Here is a 16,773-nt window from a genome sequence, read left to right on the forward strand (position 1 = left end):
CAGTATAAAACGGTGTCACAAATATCTCAGACGTACTATGTGGAATTACCCAAAATCCTGTGCTGTAAAATACGTATGTGGTATATTATCAAGCTTAGTAGTTTATATGTATATCATATTTCTTCATTTTATTATTTATACATCATGGAGCACACAATTTAAATATGTTTGCGGCTATTCGAAAACAATTATGTTTAACACGATTTGTTTCAATATTATACACTATCACTTGTGTTCGTAGCAGATTTCAGTGAGAGTATATTGTTTCAAACAAATGATCTCTCGTGGAATTTCGTATTTCCTTTTGAAATGTGAGCTGAAATAGGTTGCATAATTTAGTGTAACATTTTAACTCAATCATAACATGTACAAGGTTTTAAAAATGTAAACAATTTCAAGAGAAATCTGGACAACGCATCCATTATAATTAATTTAATAATTAGCAATAAGATTCATATTTCTAAGTTCTTGGGTCGGGAATGATGGTGTTATTCACGAATGCAGAATCGCATCATAAGCGGCAAAGACTCCTGACGCCACCTCCACAGATCGTGACTTTAGTGACAGCTGTAACAAGAAGTATATGCTGCTGTACAAGTCAGAAAAAATGTAACTGATCAATTCCAAAATTGAATCATACCAATAATAGGTAGCTTCTAAATTGAGTTGCAAAACCATACACAAAAGAATTTCAATATCAATACTTACTGTGACATTAGGGTTGCCTGGTTGGATTTTGAGTTCGTTAAGAACCCAGACGTTATTGGTCAGCTTGAGGGATTGATAAAGCATATCTTGCCCTTCAACGTTTCTTTTGGCTATTGTAAACACGTTATTTTGTTGCATCTTCTGTACTACCTGATCGGCAGTGAGCATAACTCCAGTCAACGTGTATTGTACCTATTATCACAAAAAGTGACAAACACATCACATCTATTGAGATACGAGTTTCTTCCAATATCAGACAATTTCAACTAAATTGAAAAAGTCGTTTATTAATCAATTGAAGTAATCTGTTTCTAAACATACGTATAGTTCAAACAATGAGCATCAAGCACCAGTTTGATATACTTCAGTAGGAATATAAATCATACTATAGGCTATTCAATATCTGTAAAACATACCTCATTTTGAGCTGGAATATCTTTCCAAGTGGATAAGAAAATTCTTTTATCCAACTGTCCATCTTCAGTGAAGAACACGTTCATTGGTACAAGACAAGCAAAATAGAAGATGCCAATGTTATTCTTCATCGCAACTTGCAGATCATTCAAAGGATCCATTCGCTGCACAGCACCAGCCGTTGACAGGATAACGCTTGTTTCAATACTAGCACCCGGGTTAAGAGGACCACCGACTTGCAATGGTGCAGCTGGCGTTAAACCAAAGCTGTTTTTGTTTAGTTGAATTGCAAATCCTCCCATGGGCTGCATTGCTTTATTAGAGAATGTCATATCCATACTGATTTGTCCGTTCCTGGTGGCAAAAAAGAGCATTATTTGTACAATTTCCATGAAGTCGGTGATATGCATGAGCATTTTTCACAGTTCTTACTTTCTCGAAAACGTCCCCCAAACATCGAATCCCTTTCCTTTCTCAGCTGGCAGCCAATTCACTTTAGGTGGTATATAGGACGTTGGTGCCTGACTGAATCCAAATATATCGCCCAAAAGGCCAGTGGTGGTTTGAGATATGGCGGGTGCGCTGATAGGGTCATTAGAACCTAAAATACCATCAAGTCCCCCTCCCAACAGATCTAAGCCCAATCCAGATTGCGACGTTGGTGCAGGTGTTACAACGCTTGGACCACCTTTCAGGAAAATAATATTTGCATGAGAAACTATATCTTCTGTATGAAAATGATGTAAAAACCTGTGATGTTAATTTTATTTAGGTTTCATGAGTCATCTGCACTCACCAATGTCCATGCTGAGGAGATCTCCGATCAGCGAATCCTGAGCAGGTATAACTTGTGACTGTGGCTGCGGAACTCGCTGTACAGTATCTTCGTTGGAGTTGCTCCTAGCTGGAAGTGATTTTCTGGCACCAGCAGCTCTTCCCTCCACAAAGGCTGTTGGTGGTTTGTGATAAACAGAGGCTAGACTGGATATGTGACAAATTAGTTCATCTAGAAGCGCGGGTTCCAGAAGGTCAGTTTCTTCGGAAATCAGTGGCTTCTCCGCTAATACGACTTCCTTGGCAGCTGCTGGATCTGTACTGAGTAATCTCCAGTAAATGAAGCCACGGTCTCGAAGATCAGGATTGTCGGAGTCTTGAGTAGCAAGACTGAGTACTTGTTGTACCAGCTCTTGAGTGTCGGTGGGCCGCTTCAGGAATAATTTTACAATCGCTGTGAGCAGCTGCAATTGTACCTGCGTATTTTCATCGTGAAATCCTTCTAGGAAACTCTCTAGTAATTCATCGGCATTATCGATTCTCTCCGCGTATTCGCCTATTATCCAGATCATTGACGCTCTTGCTTCCGGCTCGTCTAGAGTGTCCAAATTTTCACACAGGGTTGATATTATACTCTCGTATTTGTTGGGATATTTTCGGAATATGTCCTTGATGACAACAATTGCTTCTTGGACCACGTAATTGACCTGAAACAATAGGTATACATCATTAGTAATCTTGTAGTTAATAACGCGATGAGAATTGTAATAAATAGTTAGTATTTTGCAATTCAATATTTCACAAAATTAAATTCAATAGCGTGATTTAATGGAGATCTCTAGATGTTCTCAGATTTCATAAAATTTTTGTACCTCTAAATATTTTATAAATTTATGGATCTCTAAATTACAACATACTTTTGTTTGAATTAAATCCAGTAAGGTAGATACGCAGCGTTCAGCAGAAGGTTCAACCTTGATGGCGCAACGTCCAATGGCTCTAACTGCTTTCCTGACGAAATCTACGTCAACTTCAGTAGCATATTCTTTCAACTCGGATAGAACTTGAGCAATGTTTGCTTGAGAGGCCAATCTGATCATGATATCTAATTTTTCAAGTTTCACATAGATGGGATCGTTGTACTTGACAAAAAATACCTTCATTTCATGTTTCAATATATCTGGCCTTTTCTGGACGATCAGATTGATATTCCTTAAAGCTACATATTGAACTTCAGGCTCGGAACTAAGAAGGGTAACTAATGGTGGTGCTAATTTTTTAGTCAGCGTACCAACGAAGTCAGACTCTGATTGCAGCATTTCCATAAGCTTCATCAGAACCTGAAAACCATACGTAAACAACATTATTGAAGATGATCAGCTTAAAGACCATACATCTTTATTAAATAACGTTCCAAAAGCATGTGCAAGTGTAGTAAGTGTGATAACCTTGACAGCAGACAGAACTACTGCTGCGTTTGCATGGGCGAGACGCGGCGTGATCCGTTCGCAGATACTCTGTGCCTCACGATCGTCTTTTGGAGAATAGTTGGCTAGTGAATCAAGAATGAAAACTTGTCCCCATTCCGTACATTCGTTCAAGGCTGTAAGCAGCTTATTGATGGTCTGCGCATTCATCTCTACCAACGGCTGTCCACTGGGGCTTGCTTCATTTATCTCAGATAGCGCCGCAACAGCATTTGCAACGACCTTGTTAAAGAAGATATTGTCAGCAACAGAATCGAAGTACTGAAAACTTGAGATGAGATGGGACATGGGACTTAAAATGCATTAATCGTAATTGATTTTTCCGCATATTATTATTATAATTATTTTTATTTATTATTAAAAAAACCCATTTTATTAAAACGTGAAAACTCTTTTTGGACTGAAATGCTCGTAATTAGAGCTGAAAATCTTGTTGTAATACAAGAATATCACGAAGTTATTTACCATAGGATTGCTGTCCGATAAAAGATCCTTCAGTTGATCCAGAAATCCTTGGTCTTCAACAAGTGCTGCATTAATGTCATACAGCTTGGCGACGCAAACAGCAGCTGTCTTGCGTACGTACGGATCCTCATCTTTCAAACACTTTCGAAGAGGTTCGCAGAGGTATTCAGTAATCTTATCCACTCGAATGCAGCCCATGGTGCGTACAGCCAAAGCTCGGATCAGGGGGTTCGGGTCCTCACAGTCCTACGCAAAAATCGGGCAAGCCAGGGATTCAAGTCTAGTCACAGCAGTGGCTATCTATCTCAACCCGTGAGTTTTGAAAAATAGAAAAGGGTATGTGTACCTTTGTCATCGGAGATGTCGCTAGCTCCTTTTGCGTGTCAGAACGAAAAAGGACAGATTGGTCACCGTCACCATTTTTAGTGCTTATTAGTTATAAATATTAATCACTTATCTTAGTATGCAAATAAATTGATAACATTTTTCAAAGAACACGAGCCCAAGTGATTATAAGTATGAAAACTTCAAAAAAATTATACATCCATATACACAATAACCAATAACTTACACTCGTGGTACTTAAAAAAATGTGCAATTGAATCAATAATTAGTTCAATACTTTTTGCACTGCAGATTAATCATAATGATAACTGATATGAATATGTGTGAGATGAGAAAAACTTGAGACGAAGCAAGATGAAAAACAAATCACACTTTACTATTGGGTAATGGCATCCAAAACACTGATGGAACTCACCAGCGGGCTGCAGTTTTCTTTCCAATTTTGAGTTTAAGGCATCCCAAGTACAACAAACATGCAATTCTGACGGTACTTTTTGAATTACCTTATTTTAATCAAGTAAAATGTTGGCTTTAATGAGTGATCGAATTCGAATATAATTTGAGTGATACGATGCTCTAATTGCAAAGTACATTACTTCCAATAAACAATCTCTGTATTTTTTTAAGTTAAATAATCAAATAAATGTGAATTCAATAGCCCAAATATAACAATTTTTATAAATTTCTTATAAAAATATTATACTCTGCATTTTACTTTGAAATGATCCGTGAAATTATACATGGACATACATATTCTTCACACATGAAAGAGACGATTTTTGCAACATGCCATCAGAACTACATGATTATGTGAGAAATCAATTAAAAAATATAACACCGTTGTCTTCAATACATCGTATCAGAGAACATCCCTATTTACAGTACGAGAAGAAAATTGTCGCCCACTTGTGAATGTGATATTAATTTTGAAATGAAATTACCTTAGTGATACATAAAAATGAGCAATGATAAGATGAAAGAGATAGTGATCTATCGTTGTATCCTGTTTAACAGCTTGCCTCGAAGCCTGTTCAATATACTCGCATAATGACCCGTGCATACAATATAAAAGTACATTTAAAAAAGAGTAAAAAGTTTGTTAGTATTATGAAATTGCTGGCAAAGTATAAACATGAAGAAAGTTCTAAACTACGTTACCTTAACAAAGGTGTTGACAGCCATGATCGCCATGTCGGGTTGACTTTTAGCATAGTTCATCAGGTACAAGTATACCAGCTTCTTCAATTCCAGGTTATCCGTCTGCATGCAGTTTACAACATCAGGAAAAAGCGCGGAGACATCTTTTCCGACCGTCATCGAAGCAATCACCTAAATAAAGAGCAACAAAATATTCGTCTTTAGTCAGTTCCCAAATTAACAGTCAGTGAATTCTGTGTTGATAACAAAATAAATTAGAATTGTACCTTTTTGACTGCTTCTTTCTTCTTTTCTTTTTTATCATTGTTTAACTCAGATTTCAGCTCAAAGATTTCACCTTTCTTCGTGGTTGTAAAATACTTCGAATCAGTCATTGTTACTGTTGGAAATATTGTTTCAAGATTAAACACAGTTACAGCAGACACTAATGCTGATTTTATGCATGCGCAGTTTGCTATTCATTCACATCGAATTGGTGAGGTAACAAATGTCAGAATTTCGAACAAATTTGACACGTTAGTAGATGGATCAATGTGTAACATGTCTATAGTACGATCACGCTACTCTGGAGCACGAAAAATCAATGTTCTTAAAAAATTACTCGATTGCCGAAACAGCTGTCTTTGTGAAATGGGAAAAGAAAATGTGCCAAAGTCGGAACGATCGATATTGGTTTGCAGCGATAAATCTAATGGTAGACGATTACGGTGAAGTGAATTTTATACGCCTGTAGGTCCACGACGATCCATTAGTAGGCGGTACCAGATAAATTAAACAAGATATGACCAAAACTCGACCGAAAGAACGAAGCTACGATTTTTATTATTCCGTATATAACCTAAACGAAATATAATTTCTCAACATAATTATAGCAATTTCCAGTTACCTGAATAGCTATAAAAATTCTGAAATGATGAACGAACCGTCTACTGACAGCAGAATCAACGCCCCCGGCGCTACTTGTCGTACACCATTTAACCAGAACAGAGCATGCGCTGTTGGCTGTCCCCTACCAACTTAAAAGATCGGTATCCTGCGGTAAAAAGCAAATTATTGTTTTACAATTTACAGTACGTTTAATGTGATAAAGATTACACTAGCCTATTTTACACTTACTCAAACCAAAGTTTTCACCTCCAAAGTTGAATCAAGCGTATATCTGTTCTCGAATTTAATAATCTTATGACATGTATGCGATGTGATTTTCAGGAGGTTATGATCAATCATCATGCCATGTGCAGAAGCATAAAGTGAAAATGATGTGAATTTTAAACACGAAATTGATGAACGAAAATGGAAGTACTACGAATGTTACTTGACTTTGGGTTGGATTATAAATTCCTCCTGGGTTTGGGAATAGGATTTAGTTACAGTATATTCAAGTTGCTACGAAACAGCTCTAGCAGTAAGTCTGATTTGGACGAACAACATAACGTGGTTTGTAATTGTTTCATAAAGTATTACACTGTGTATAGAGACAAATATTTGTTGAGATTTTTGTACTCCTACTCCTAATATTTTTGTACATACAGATATTTAGCGATGCTGATAGCAACTACAAGCTGGTATTGGTTATCAGAACTGACTTGAAAATGGGCAAGGGGAAAGTCGCAGCACAGTGTTCTCATGCAGCTGTCGCAGCTTATAAATTAGCTACGAAGCACCCACAAATTCTCAGGGAATGGGATGATTGCGGCCAAGCTAAAATAACATTGAAGGTAAAATGAAATGACTTGCAATCACCGATAAGCAAATGCGAAACTTTCAAATCTCACTAATTATTATTACTGTGATCATGTGATCTTATATTTATATAGAATGGTCTTCCTAGAATTGCTTGTAATACTTAATATTCATTTTCCCTTGTAGATGAGTGTGTAAAATCGAAATTCAAAAAGTTTACTTAAAGACAACATAAAAAATGACTTCTATTGATTTATTACTTCTAATGTCACCTATGCTTGTTTTTCAGGTGGACAGTGAAGTAGCTTTACTTGAACTAGCGAAGCATGCCAAGGCAATAGGTCTTCTATCTAACGTTGTCAGAGATGCAGGTCGAACTCAGATAGCATCTGGTAGCAGAACTGTTTGTGGGATTGGTCCAGGTCCTGAAGAATTAATAGATCAGGTGACAGGACACTTGAAATTATTTTAACATTTTATTGATAAATAAAGCATATTTTAAAAAAAGATTCGATTTCTTCCATAAATATGATAAACTGCTAAGATATTTCGATAAACTTGTGGATTAAGTGTCAGTAGAACAATTGAACGTTATGAACACGTCAGATTGTTACTGCAGGCATGCGATGATGGAATGTATTATTATATTTCATGATACATAATATCTTACACACAGAAGTCTTATGGATAATATGTTACATTTTTCTTTTTCGTTCAAGCATATGGAAAAAAGTGTTGAATACTGACTGGATGTCTTCTTCGAGAGCTGTTTCATATTTTCAACACAGCAGTAACATGTTACATTCATTTGTACAATACTAAACTATCAGTCATTCAATACTGTTGCCCCGTACAATTTCCAGATGCATAATACTAGGGTTAAATATTCCAAATTTCTTACACTAACGCGATACTTGATACCATTCCTATTTAAACTATACTATATTTGTTAAATATGTAACCATATGCATTTAATTTCATCCTGTTTTCCAATATTTAACACTAATCTCCGCACAAATATTTTAATCTGCAACGGACACAACATAAATAATTTATACTGGGGGTGGGGGAGCCTTCCTATGTATTTTATTAGAGCTTGTCGCACTGCACTGAGATTCGGCAATCGATCTACCATCTGCTTCATCTCTTCGGCATAATTCCGGTTCATTTTGCAACCAATTTTGAGTCTGGCTATGGGTTGGCCTAGAAATCTGACTCTGATCATTATCTTGGACAGAACCAACCTCCTCAAGGAGTTTAGACAGAGATGGTGCTAGACCAAGGCCCAAGTTTCGTTCATGGTATACTTCAGAGATCGTTGGAGTCAATTCTCGAGTTAAACTAGTCAATGATGTTGCTAGGTTTCTTAAATTATGAGGATGAACTTCTGATGGTTGAGAACCTTCAGTCTGCGGATTGATGTCTTCAGTAGAAGTGGGGTGGCGAGGTTTTCTAGGCGAGCTAGGCCCAACTTCTGTTCTCACACTTAACCTTTCAAGAACAGTAGCAGGTAATGGTGGAAGTGGTTGACGGCGCAAGACAGTTGCATGTCCGCTTTCCCAATCCGTTGCTGAACTGCTGGAACTAGAACCAGGTCTGGGATTTTGGTCAGAATATAAATTTCGGATACGTGTTTGATGATTCAAATTCAATGCAACCGGAGGACTCGGTGTGAATGCAGCGTCTGACTCTCCTATAAAAAATATAGCAGGCATTAAGATGGTAAATAACTTGGGAACCATTGCTTTACTTTGTCAGTCGTGTAAGCGAATGTCCTTCAATACCTCCACAGTTGCTCCGAGATGGTTGAACAATTGGAATATTAGATGCTTCGGTAGTTTTCCCATCTGGTTCCCCACGACGACGTACATAACTTGCAAAAGCTCCTCCGAGTCTGGGTGGATCGGGCGAAGTTTTCTCAGTTTGTGATACTGAAGCTAGACTTTCCATTGAGCTACTAGAATCTAGGCTAAGACTTTTGGGAGCTTCTTGGGTATCTGTCAAAAGTGAAGCATAACGAACAAGATGAAAATTTCAGCCTTTTGACCTTCTGGTACTCAGTGACATACTTTCCTACTGTACGAATTACTTGATTCCCTTGAAGACTTGACAAGTCATTCAATAAAAATGTCTACCCACCAAACAAAGCTAGCAGTGCTTGCAGTGCAAATTGAACAGCTCGGCGTGAAGCTTGCTTTCCAGTTCTTAATGTAACTTCCGATTGTCCCACTTCCATCAAATCAAATCCTAAACTGGCAAACAACTCGTGCGATCCTGCAGCCCGCCATACTCTGACAGGTAAACTAACTTCTTGACCTTCAGTTGCACAGCTTGCTCTTCGCATTGCAGAGATCACATCCTCGGCAGCTTCGGGTACCTTTTTTTATGAAAAATGATAGTCAAAACCAGAAAGAAGGGAATAATACGAAAATGAAGTAAAGTCATTGAAATAAAATAGTGCTATGTGAATTTTGAAATATCATCACCATACCTGTAAAAGTCTGACGAGAGCGTGTAAAGAAGCAGGTCCTAATCCAAGTAAGGCTTGTAAGCTGGCACTACATCTGGTTAATCTCTCTTCAGGGTCACTTTGTGGGAAAAACACTGACGATGGGATTCCATTACCAGCTGGTTCAAATCTGAACCCAACTGACATGAGCAATTCTCGCCAGCCCGCAGCCTCGCCAACTTTATTCTCAATACTACGCTGTGTTGTATACATTGCGTTTTTCTGGCCACGGTGTATTCTTTGCAAAGATTTCTCAACTAGATGCAGTGTTACTCTTAACGCATCTCGACTCTGTTCTGGACCACTTCGTATAAGCTCTGCCAAAGCTTGACCCATGAGTGCCACCTATACAGTTATAAAGTCATGTTATCTTCTGTGCGTTTTTTTGAAGAATCAATGAGTGATTTATTTATAATGACTAAACAATCCAATTTAATAAAAAGTCAACATAAAATTTACCTTATTCGAAAGTCGAGCGTCTCCACCAAGAAGAAGCCATCCTGCCCAGTTGGACGGGTGTGCGAAATGTCTTGTATGTTGTACAGTTTGCATGGCCTCAGCCAATGCCCTAGAAGCTCTAGCACCTTGCAGCATTGCACTATAGAAAGCTCTCAACAAAATGCTACCTGCCGTTGGTGGTACAGGCCACATTCCTATTAGTACGCATTGCGCTCCTGTGCCCAGTAAAGTTTTCGCCATTTGTTGGATTCCATCAGAACTTACACTTGTATTTTCACCTCCGCTCCAGCAGTGACCACTTGATATTACAACTAGACGGGCTGATAATCGCAATCTTGAAATATCTGAACAGGTCAAAAGGTATTCTGATTTGTCGGCTTGTTCCTCGCGTTGATCAGCAGTTAAAGCTATGCTTGCAGATTTCCAAAAAACAGGGGTTGTCAGATGAACGCATTCAGCGTCTGGTAATGCTCTTAAAACAGCTGATCTTGTAGCTTCGTTGCCTGTAAACAAGATTATACTTAAAAATTGTTAATCCGTATTTTATCTTATAATATGCAACCAAATTTGTTGCTATTTCTTGATACAGGAAAAATTTGATATTTTTTTTTATAAGATAGTGTGGAAATAATCATTTGACGTGGTATACCAATTAATGGTCGGGACTCTAGAAGCTCTGCAACAATTCCAGCTTCTGTTTCTGCAGATATAACGCTTTCTGGCCATCCGTATTCTTCTCTGATTTCATCGGGCACATTCGGATTTCCTGCGACTAGCGCAGCTACCGTTGCTCCACCTTCTGGCATCGGGATTCTTGATCTCCGCCTCAATGCTGCTAGTGATGGGACAACCAGTAGAGAAAATCTCTCACAAAGATAATCTTCACCTGGACTTGATTGTAGCGCAGGTAGAGGAGCCAAGTATAGAGATTTCTCGACAACCAGTATAAGTTCCTTTCTTGTTGGTGGTAGAAGATCTTCAAATGGTGCAAGGAGAAGGTCGTAGAGGCTTTGCACATGAGCAGGAGCTTGCCAAACTGGCCCTTTAACTCCTATGCCCCAACGTGCACTTCCAGCACGCGAGCTTACCGATCCCACGCTGAATAAACTACTCAAGCTGTAAGAACTTGCATTTAAACGATGTCCTCTTGATGGTATTTTTCCAGGTTCTTCCACAGACTCGCTTGACTCTCCCAATAACGCTTCGCGAGCAAATGAAACTCTTCTCTCCAAACTTACCCCATCTTCTAGCGTTGCAGAGTGAAATCTGAGCAGACCCCGACCAGGTGCTAAACACCACGCATGTAATTCAGTTTCTGCTTCACTGAAGTATAATATAATACCTCGCTGTCTGTCTATTATTTCTGAATAATGTGTGGCATCATCTAGAGTTCGATTTTTACATCTCCGAGATCTTTCTGCCCAATTTAGAGCTTCCTCGGGTCTATTCAAACTTACTAAAACTTTCTGCAACATTCTATATGTATTGGAAAGTAAATCTGCTCTGCTTGGCTGTCCAGAAGGAGGAGGTAGACAACCGTCCAAAGATTCTAATAAATTGGCTGCCCTTTCAAACTGCTCCACAGATGTTGTAGCTTCTCCAGCTTCCCAATGAACCAAGCCCAATCTGTGTCTCAAACTGGCGGCTTCTTCTCTCCGACCCAATCCCTCAGATAATGAGAGTCCAGACTGCAGATAACTTAATGCTCGCGACAGATCTCCACATAAATGATGAAGACGGCCAAGACTGGAAAAAGCAGCTGCTCTAGCTGGCTGATCACCAGCTGCAGCAGCCAAACTCAATGATTGTTCTTGTAATCGAACAGCTTCCTCAAATTGACCAAGTGCTTCTTGTGTTGCTCCAAGATTTGCACAAGCTCGAGCTTGTAGTCCAGCTGCATCCAATCCTTCCGCAATAGATAGCTCCAGCTGATGGTGTCGTAGAGCTGAGCTCGGATCATCCATGAGAAGATGAACAGCACCAAGACCACTAGCTGCTTCAGCCTCCCCAGCTCTATCACCCAGACCTCTGGCAAGAGTCAGTTGATGCGATAAACAACTGACAGCCTGTTCATGATTGCCCAGTGCAGCATGCACTCTTCCTAAATTGAAAATGCCAATTTTAGTTTTACGTGGAGTATAATTTGCACATTTAACAAAACCTACGAAACATACCTAAATCGCCATAGGCTGATCCTCTTGCTTCAGGACTATCAACTTCATGTGCAGCTACTAATCTTTTTTCAAAGCAAACCAAAGCTTGTTGCAAATTTCCTAGAGCCTCACGTGCTCTTCCCAATCCTCTGTAGGCACGTTCTTGATCCCGAATACTTCTAAGTCTATTTGCAGCAATCAGCTGTTGGTCATGACACTTTATCGCCTCTTCAGGATCCCCTAATGCTTCGTAACAGTCGCCCAAATTACCAAGAGCTCTTGCTTTATCAAGTAACGCTGTTGCTGTTGAAAGTGGTTCCAAAGTTGCCAGTTGTTGCTCAAAATATCCAATTGCATCTTCGTAGTGGGCCATGTTAAGTCTAGCTATACCCAAATTTCCTTTTAAAAAAAGAAAAGAATACAAATATAAATAGATCCGACCTTTTGTAAATTCGCCAGTTCAAAGCTGCGTCATATTCAATGCACTACTAGCTTACCTAGAGCTTGGGCTTCAACTCCAGAGTCTGCTAATTCTCTTGCTCGCTCCAATTGTTCCTGGTAACATTTGACAGCATGTGTATACTGACCCAGAGCCATATGAACAGCACCTAAATTGCCATGGGCTCGACACTCTCCTCTTAAGTCTCCTGCTTCCTGCCTTAATGTCAGTTCTTGCGTATGAAATCCGAGAGCTTTGTCCAAATTTCTCGTTGCTCGATGTGCAACACCCAAAGCTCCGTACGCTGCTGCTTCGAGACTACGGTCGGCTGCTTGTCGCGCAAGACTCAACTGGCGTTGGTGCATTTTTATAGCTTCTTCAGGTTCATCGAGACGTAAAAAGCAATCTCCGATATTGCCCAGGGCTCTAAATTTTCCAGCTAGATGTTTAGTCATATGAGCAATTGCTAAATAGAAAAATTATAAGCTGGTAAAATTCCAGAGAAAGTTTCAAGATAATGTATCCATAAATGTCCAATTTACCTAAATAATATTTCTGGCATTCCAAAGCTGTGTCTAAATTTCCAAGAGCCAAGTGTGCAAGACCTAAGTTGCAGTATGCTCTTCCCATTCCAGATTTATCCTGCAAATCTTTGGCCAAAGCTAAATCTTGATCATAATATCTCACTGCTTGTCGATGATTGCCAAGGCAATAATGGGCATAACCCAGAAAGTGACAAGCTTTAGCTTCCCCCTCTATGTCATGAAGTTCCTGCGATATCATAAGATAGTTTTCATAGTATGGAACAGCTTCTTCAAATCTAGCACGGGATGAGAGACAGTTGGCAAGGTTAAGCAGCGCGCAAGCTTCTCCAGCCACATCTTTCAATTCGCGAGCTATTGCCAAGTGAGCCCGATAATGTCGTAAGGCTGCTTCGTGTCCTTGTACAGCTTGATATGCAACGGCTAAATTTCCATGTGTACTTGCTTCCGAACTACGATCATTGACCTATAATAAATAATATGATTCCGAATTAACTGAAAATCGTTGACAATTCTAAGTAGTTTAATAAAGTAAATCATAAAAGGTACTAAATAACATTGAATCACCTCTTTACTTATCGTCAACTCTTGCTTGTGGTATTTTATTGCTTGTTCGTAATAACCCAATGCATTATAGGCATTCCCAATGTTTCCATACGCTCTTCCCATACCAGCGGTGTCCCCAAGGGCTCTGGCAATACCTAAGTGGGCTTGATGAAGCTTCAATGCTGCATCGTGTTCTCCTAGCAGTTGATACACAATTCCCAAATTACTACAGGCACGTCCTTCTGCTACCTTATCTTTTGTCGTCAGGGCTACATCCAGTTGTCTCTGATGCCAGAGCTTTGCTTGTGCAAGATCACCTATAATCACATCCTGACCTTCGAATAGGATCGATTTTCACTTAATAGCCTTGTATTTGAGCTAATAGGGAATAATTTAATATTAAATTCTTGTGGATCTGGGCAAGGATTACAAAGGGCAATTACTACTTCGTTGATTCCGATCAGAGCTGCAACAACGAAATAAAATTATCTTTTGTAATCACGGTTGCCTCCTCTCTTGACCTGTACTCTCACAGGGTTCGTACGCTTTTTGGAACCCGAAATTCCCTGACTTTTCCAGGTGTTCCAGCTTGAAAATAGGATTTTTTTCAGTAACCTTCCAAGAAATATGCCGCTGATTCATAACAATTTTTTTGCATATCAATACTAATACCTTAAATATTACCTACTAATTAATTTACTGTCCGACTACTAATTTACAAACAACAGCCAGCGATTTTCAGTAATAAAAAAAATGAAAGGAGGTTTGATATCAAGTAATGTACGTATAAGAACGACTTTATTTCTTCAAGAAACTTAAAATTCCAGTCTTATTTTCGAAATTTCCTGCCTTTTCCCTGACTTTTCCCTGCTGTAAGAAACTCCCTGAGTTTTCCCGGTTTTCCCGGCTTTCCCTGTGCGTACGAACCCTGCCTCAATACATATTAGTGGAAAGCAGAAGATGAAGCTTCGTTAAAAGGACTAACTTTACTTCGTATAATTGAATTAGCATTCAATAGATTTGCGTACTACGATGTCAAGAATTTTTGTAGCTTGCCAGTACTAAAATTACTCACAGTGGAGTTGACTTCAAATTTTGCTGAATTGTAATACTCAATTGTATTGAAGATTAGATTCTATTTGTATTTCTCACGCAATGCTTGTGCCCTGTGATTGCAATACCTGGCGGAAATTATCTGCTTGTATAATGTTATACCATTACCTTGATACCAGAAAAGTAATGATTCGTTAAAATTAATATATTTTGATCACGAGATATGAGAATTCAAAACATATTGAATCTTATGATCTTGTGTTAATTAGCATGAATTATTACCCTGCTCAAGTAACATGTACCATTGAATTGGGTTTAGAGCAATTATAATGCTCACCTGCGCATCTTGCTGCATGTCCAAGTCCAGCATAGGCTCTTGTCTCCACAACTCGATCGCCAAGTTCCTGAGCTATTCTCAAAACATTTTCATGATAAGCCATAGCTTGACGAAAGTTTCTTCTATAGTGATGTGACGATCCTAAGTTACTGAAAGCTCTGGCTTCTTCTACTCGGTCTCCCAGACGTCGAGCTATTCTCAAATGCTGTGTGTGACAATCAACTGCACTCTCAAACTCGCCCATTGCCAAGTAAACTGCTCCCACGTTACCAATTTCTCTTGCTTCTTGTAGGCGATCTGCCATTTGTTTTACTAATTGAACGCATTGCTTGTGTGATGCTAAAGCATTTGGTAAATCTCCGATAGCTGTATAGACATGCCCTAAGCTCGTCAACGCTGACGCGGCTGCCTGGGTGTCTTTACACTTCATGGCTAAAACCAGTTGATATCTATGTGCTGTTAAAGCTTCCTTGAAGCTACCTTTGCTAAAGTATGCTGAGCCCAAATTGCCATGTGCTCTGCATTCGCCTTGAGTATCACCTAATGAACGTGCAACACCTAGAAATAATCTTGCATATTACTAAAAATATCATGTATACAAAGCAGACCAAGGTCCAAATTTTAACCGTATAGCTGAAGATGGTATCAGATGATTTTCGAAAATTGTACCTAAATCTTGTTGCATGTAACTGATTGCCTTGTCCAACGAATTGAGAGCCCAGTAAGCACTAGATAGGGCAGAAAAGACGGAACCCCTTAATTTCAGACTGCATGTTCCAATGGATAACGCTGCTTCTAAGACACCAGCTGCCGCTCGATATTGCCCAGCTCCTAACAGCTCTTGCCCAACTACAGATATAACTACAAATGGTGATTCATCCAGTTTCATTGCCCTGAGTTGTTGGAACGTTGGTTCTAGGGTTGTGCGTAAAGGTGATTTCAACGAAGCTTCCACCAATCCGGACAACAGTTGACAATTGGATGAATCCCTTGCCAAGCCAGCACTAAAAGCTGCCAAGGCTTCTCCATGTCTGCCTAGGCATTGGAGGGCTACTCCTTGCCGATAATATGCCTAAGAATAAATTGAACAATGTGTTTTAGAAACAGTTGAAAGTGATGGAAACGTTCGATTTGAGTTTATTATTTAGTAATAAATAGGAAAGGTATAGCATTTATACTTTATGCCATTGGGGATTCAGTTCCGTTGCTCTTACTGCATCTTGTAAAGCTAGAGCAAATTGTCCCATCTTTAAACGAGCCGCAGATCTATTTGAGTACAACACGTGACTAAGAGAGTCTAAGGCAAGGGCTTCCGAGTACAGAGTAGCAGCTAGGGGGTAGTCTCCATTCTGGCAAGCTGCGTTACTTCTGCGCACTGTTTCCAGAAACAGAGCCCGAGATCCAGCGGCCAGGGCCGACGTACCTTCGGGCTCCACCTAATGATACCAAGTTATTATTATTACTTTGTGGAAAGAGTGTGGACTCGCATTTTAAGTTCAATATCTTGTAAGTAGACTAGACTTGAAGTTCTTAAGTATTCAGCTATTATTATACTGGTTTTAAATATGTTGATAATGAAACTTTATCACTATTTTTTTTTTTTAATATCAGCTGCGAGCATTTTTCATAGTTTGAAGAAAATAGTACCGGTAAAAAGGTATCAGATTGTTTTTAGGAGAGTCCGTTTATCATTTGGTAGTA

General features: G+C 39.2%; 3 protein-coding genes across 7 annotated transcripts in view; 1 reads left to right on the forward strand and 2 right to left on the reverse strand.

Moving 5' to 3' along the window:
* Positions 1-101: 101 nt before the first annotated feature.
* LOC107227137 (AP-1 complex subunit beta-1) lies at positions 102-6,342 on the reverse strand. 2 transcript variants are annotated; one of them, XM_015668187.2, is made up of 12 exons: positions 6,238-6,342; positions 5,618-5,730; positions 5,352-5,522; positions 4,195-4,221; positions 3,849-4,094; positions 3,345-3,605; positions 2,814-3,236; positions 1,919-2,603; positions 1,555-1,810; positions 1,125-1,476; positions 709-900; positions 102-567 (listed from the first exon to the last, which is right to left on the reverse strand). In XM_015668187.2, exons 2-12 carry the CDS (start codon positions 5,723-5,725, stop codon positions 493-495), a joined length of 2,796 nt encoding a protein of 931 aa, XP_015523673.1. In that variant the 5' UTR covers positions 5,726-5,730; positions 6,238-6,342; the 3' UTR covers positions 102-492. The 2 variants fall into 2 exon arrangements, with proteins under 2 accessions (XP_015523673.1, XP_015523674.1); XM_015668188.2 differs by lacking the exon at positions 4,195-4,221.
* LOC107227139 (peptidyl-tRNA hydrolase 2, mitochondrial) lies at positions 6,275-16,018 on the forward strand. 3 transcript variants are annotated; one of them, XM_046733762.1, is made up of 5 exons: positions 6,301-6,421; positions 6,561-6,788; positions 6,884-7,069; positions 7,324-7,479; positions 15,992-16,018. In XM_046733762.1, the coding sequence occupies exons 2-5, from the start codon at positions 6,645-6,647 to the stop codon at positions 16,001-16,003; spliced, it is 498 nt and encodes a 165-aa protein (XP_046589718.1). In that variant the 5' UTR covers positions 6,301-6,421; positions 6,561-6,644; the 3' UTR covers positions 16,004-16,018. The 3 variants fall into 3 exon arrangements, with proteins under 3 accessions (XP_015523676.1, XP_046589718.1, XP_015523675.2); XM_015668189.2 differs by lacking the exon at positions 15,992-16,018 and adding an exon at positions 7,754-7,891; XM_015668190.2 differs by lacking the exon at positions 15,992-16,018 and having other exon boundaries at positions 6,275-6,389; positions 7,324-7,543.
* Positions 7,531-16,773, reverse strand: part of LOC107227136 (tetratricopeptide repeat protein 28) — a 37,030-nt gene continuing 27,787 nt past the window's right edge. For both annotated transcript variants that reach the window (XM_046733756.1, XM_046733757.1), the window contains 10 exons: positions 13,704-13,802; positions 13,137-13,602; positions 12,653-13,060; positions 12,177-12,554; positions 10,652-12,103; positions 10,003-10,505; positions 9,526-9,888; positions 9,174-9,411; positions 8,819-9,031; positions 7,531-8,727 (listed from right to left, as the gene is read on the reverse strand). In XM_046733756.1, the coding sequence (XP_046589712.1) occupies positions 8,087-8,727; positions 8,819-9,031; positions 9,174-9,411; positions 9,526-9,888; positions 10,003-10,505; positions 10,652-12,103; positions 12,177-12,554; positions 12,653-13,060; positions 13,137-13,602; positions 13,704-13,802 (4,761 nt within the window). In that variant the 3' untranslated portion in view covers positions 7,531-8,086. The remainder of the gene's footprint in view (positions 8,728-8,818; positions 9,032-9,173; positions 9,412-9,525; positions 9,889-10,002; positions 10,506-10,651; positions 12,104-12,176; positions 12,555-12,652; positions 13,061-13,136; positions 13,603-13,703; positions 13,803-16,773) is intronic.

The sequence above is a fragment of the Neodiprion lecontei genome, chromosome 3 (assembly GCF_021901455.1).
Source record: "Neodiprion lecontei isolate iyNeoLeco1 chromosome 3, iyNeoLeco1.1, whole genome shotgun sequence".
NCBI lineage: Eukaryota > Metazoa > Arthropoda > Insecta > Hymenoptera > Diprionidae > Neodiprion > Neodiprion lecontei.

Bases quoted from the DNA above. Each gene is read 5' to 3' on its own strand.
- LOC107227137 (XM_015668187.2), bottom strand. From the start codon at position 5,725: ATGACTGATTCGAAGTATTTTACAACCACGAAGAAAGGTGAAATCTTT. The intron at 3,606-3,848 runs GTAAATAACTTC...TTCTTTAACAAG, and splicing joins TATCGGACAGCAATCCTATG to GTCGTTGCAAATGCTGTTGC. The intron at 1,477-1,554 runs GTAAGAACTGTG...TTTTGCCACCAG, and splicing joins TGGGGGACGTTTTCGAGAAA to GAACGGACAAATCAGTATGG.
- LOC107227139 (XM_015668190.2), top strand. From the start codon at position 6,645: ATGGAAGTACTACGAATGTTACTTGACTTTGGGTTGGATTATAAATTC. The intron at 6,789-6,883 runs GTTTGTAATTGT...TTGTACATACAG, and splicing joins TGGACGAACAACATAACGTG to ATATTTAGCGATGCTGATAG. The intron at 7,070-7,323 runs GTAAAATGAAAT...CTTGTTTTTCAG, and splicing joins AAGCTAAAATAACATTGAAG to GTGGACAGTGAAGTAGCTTT.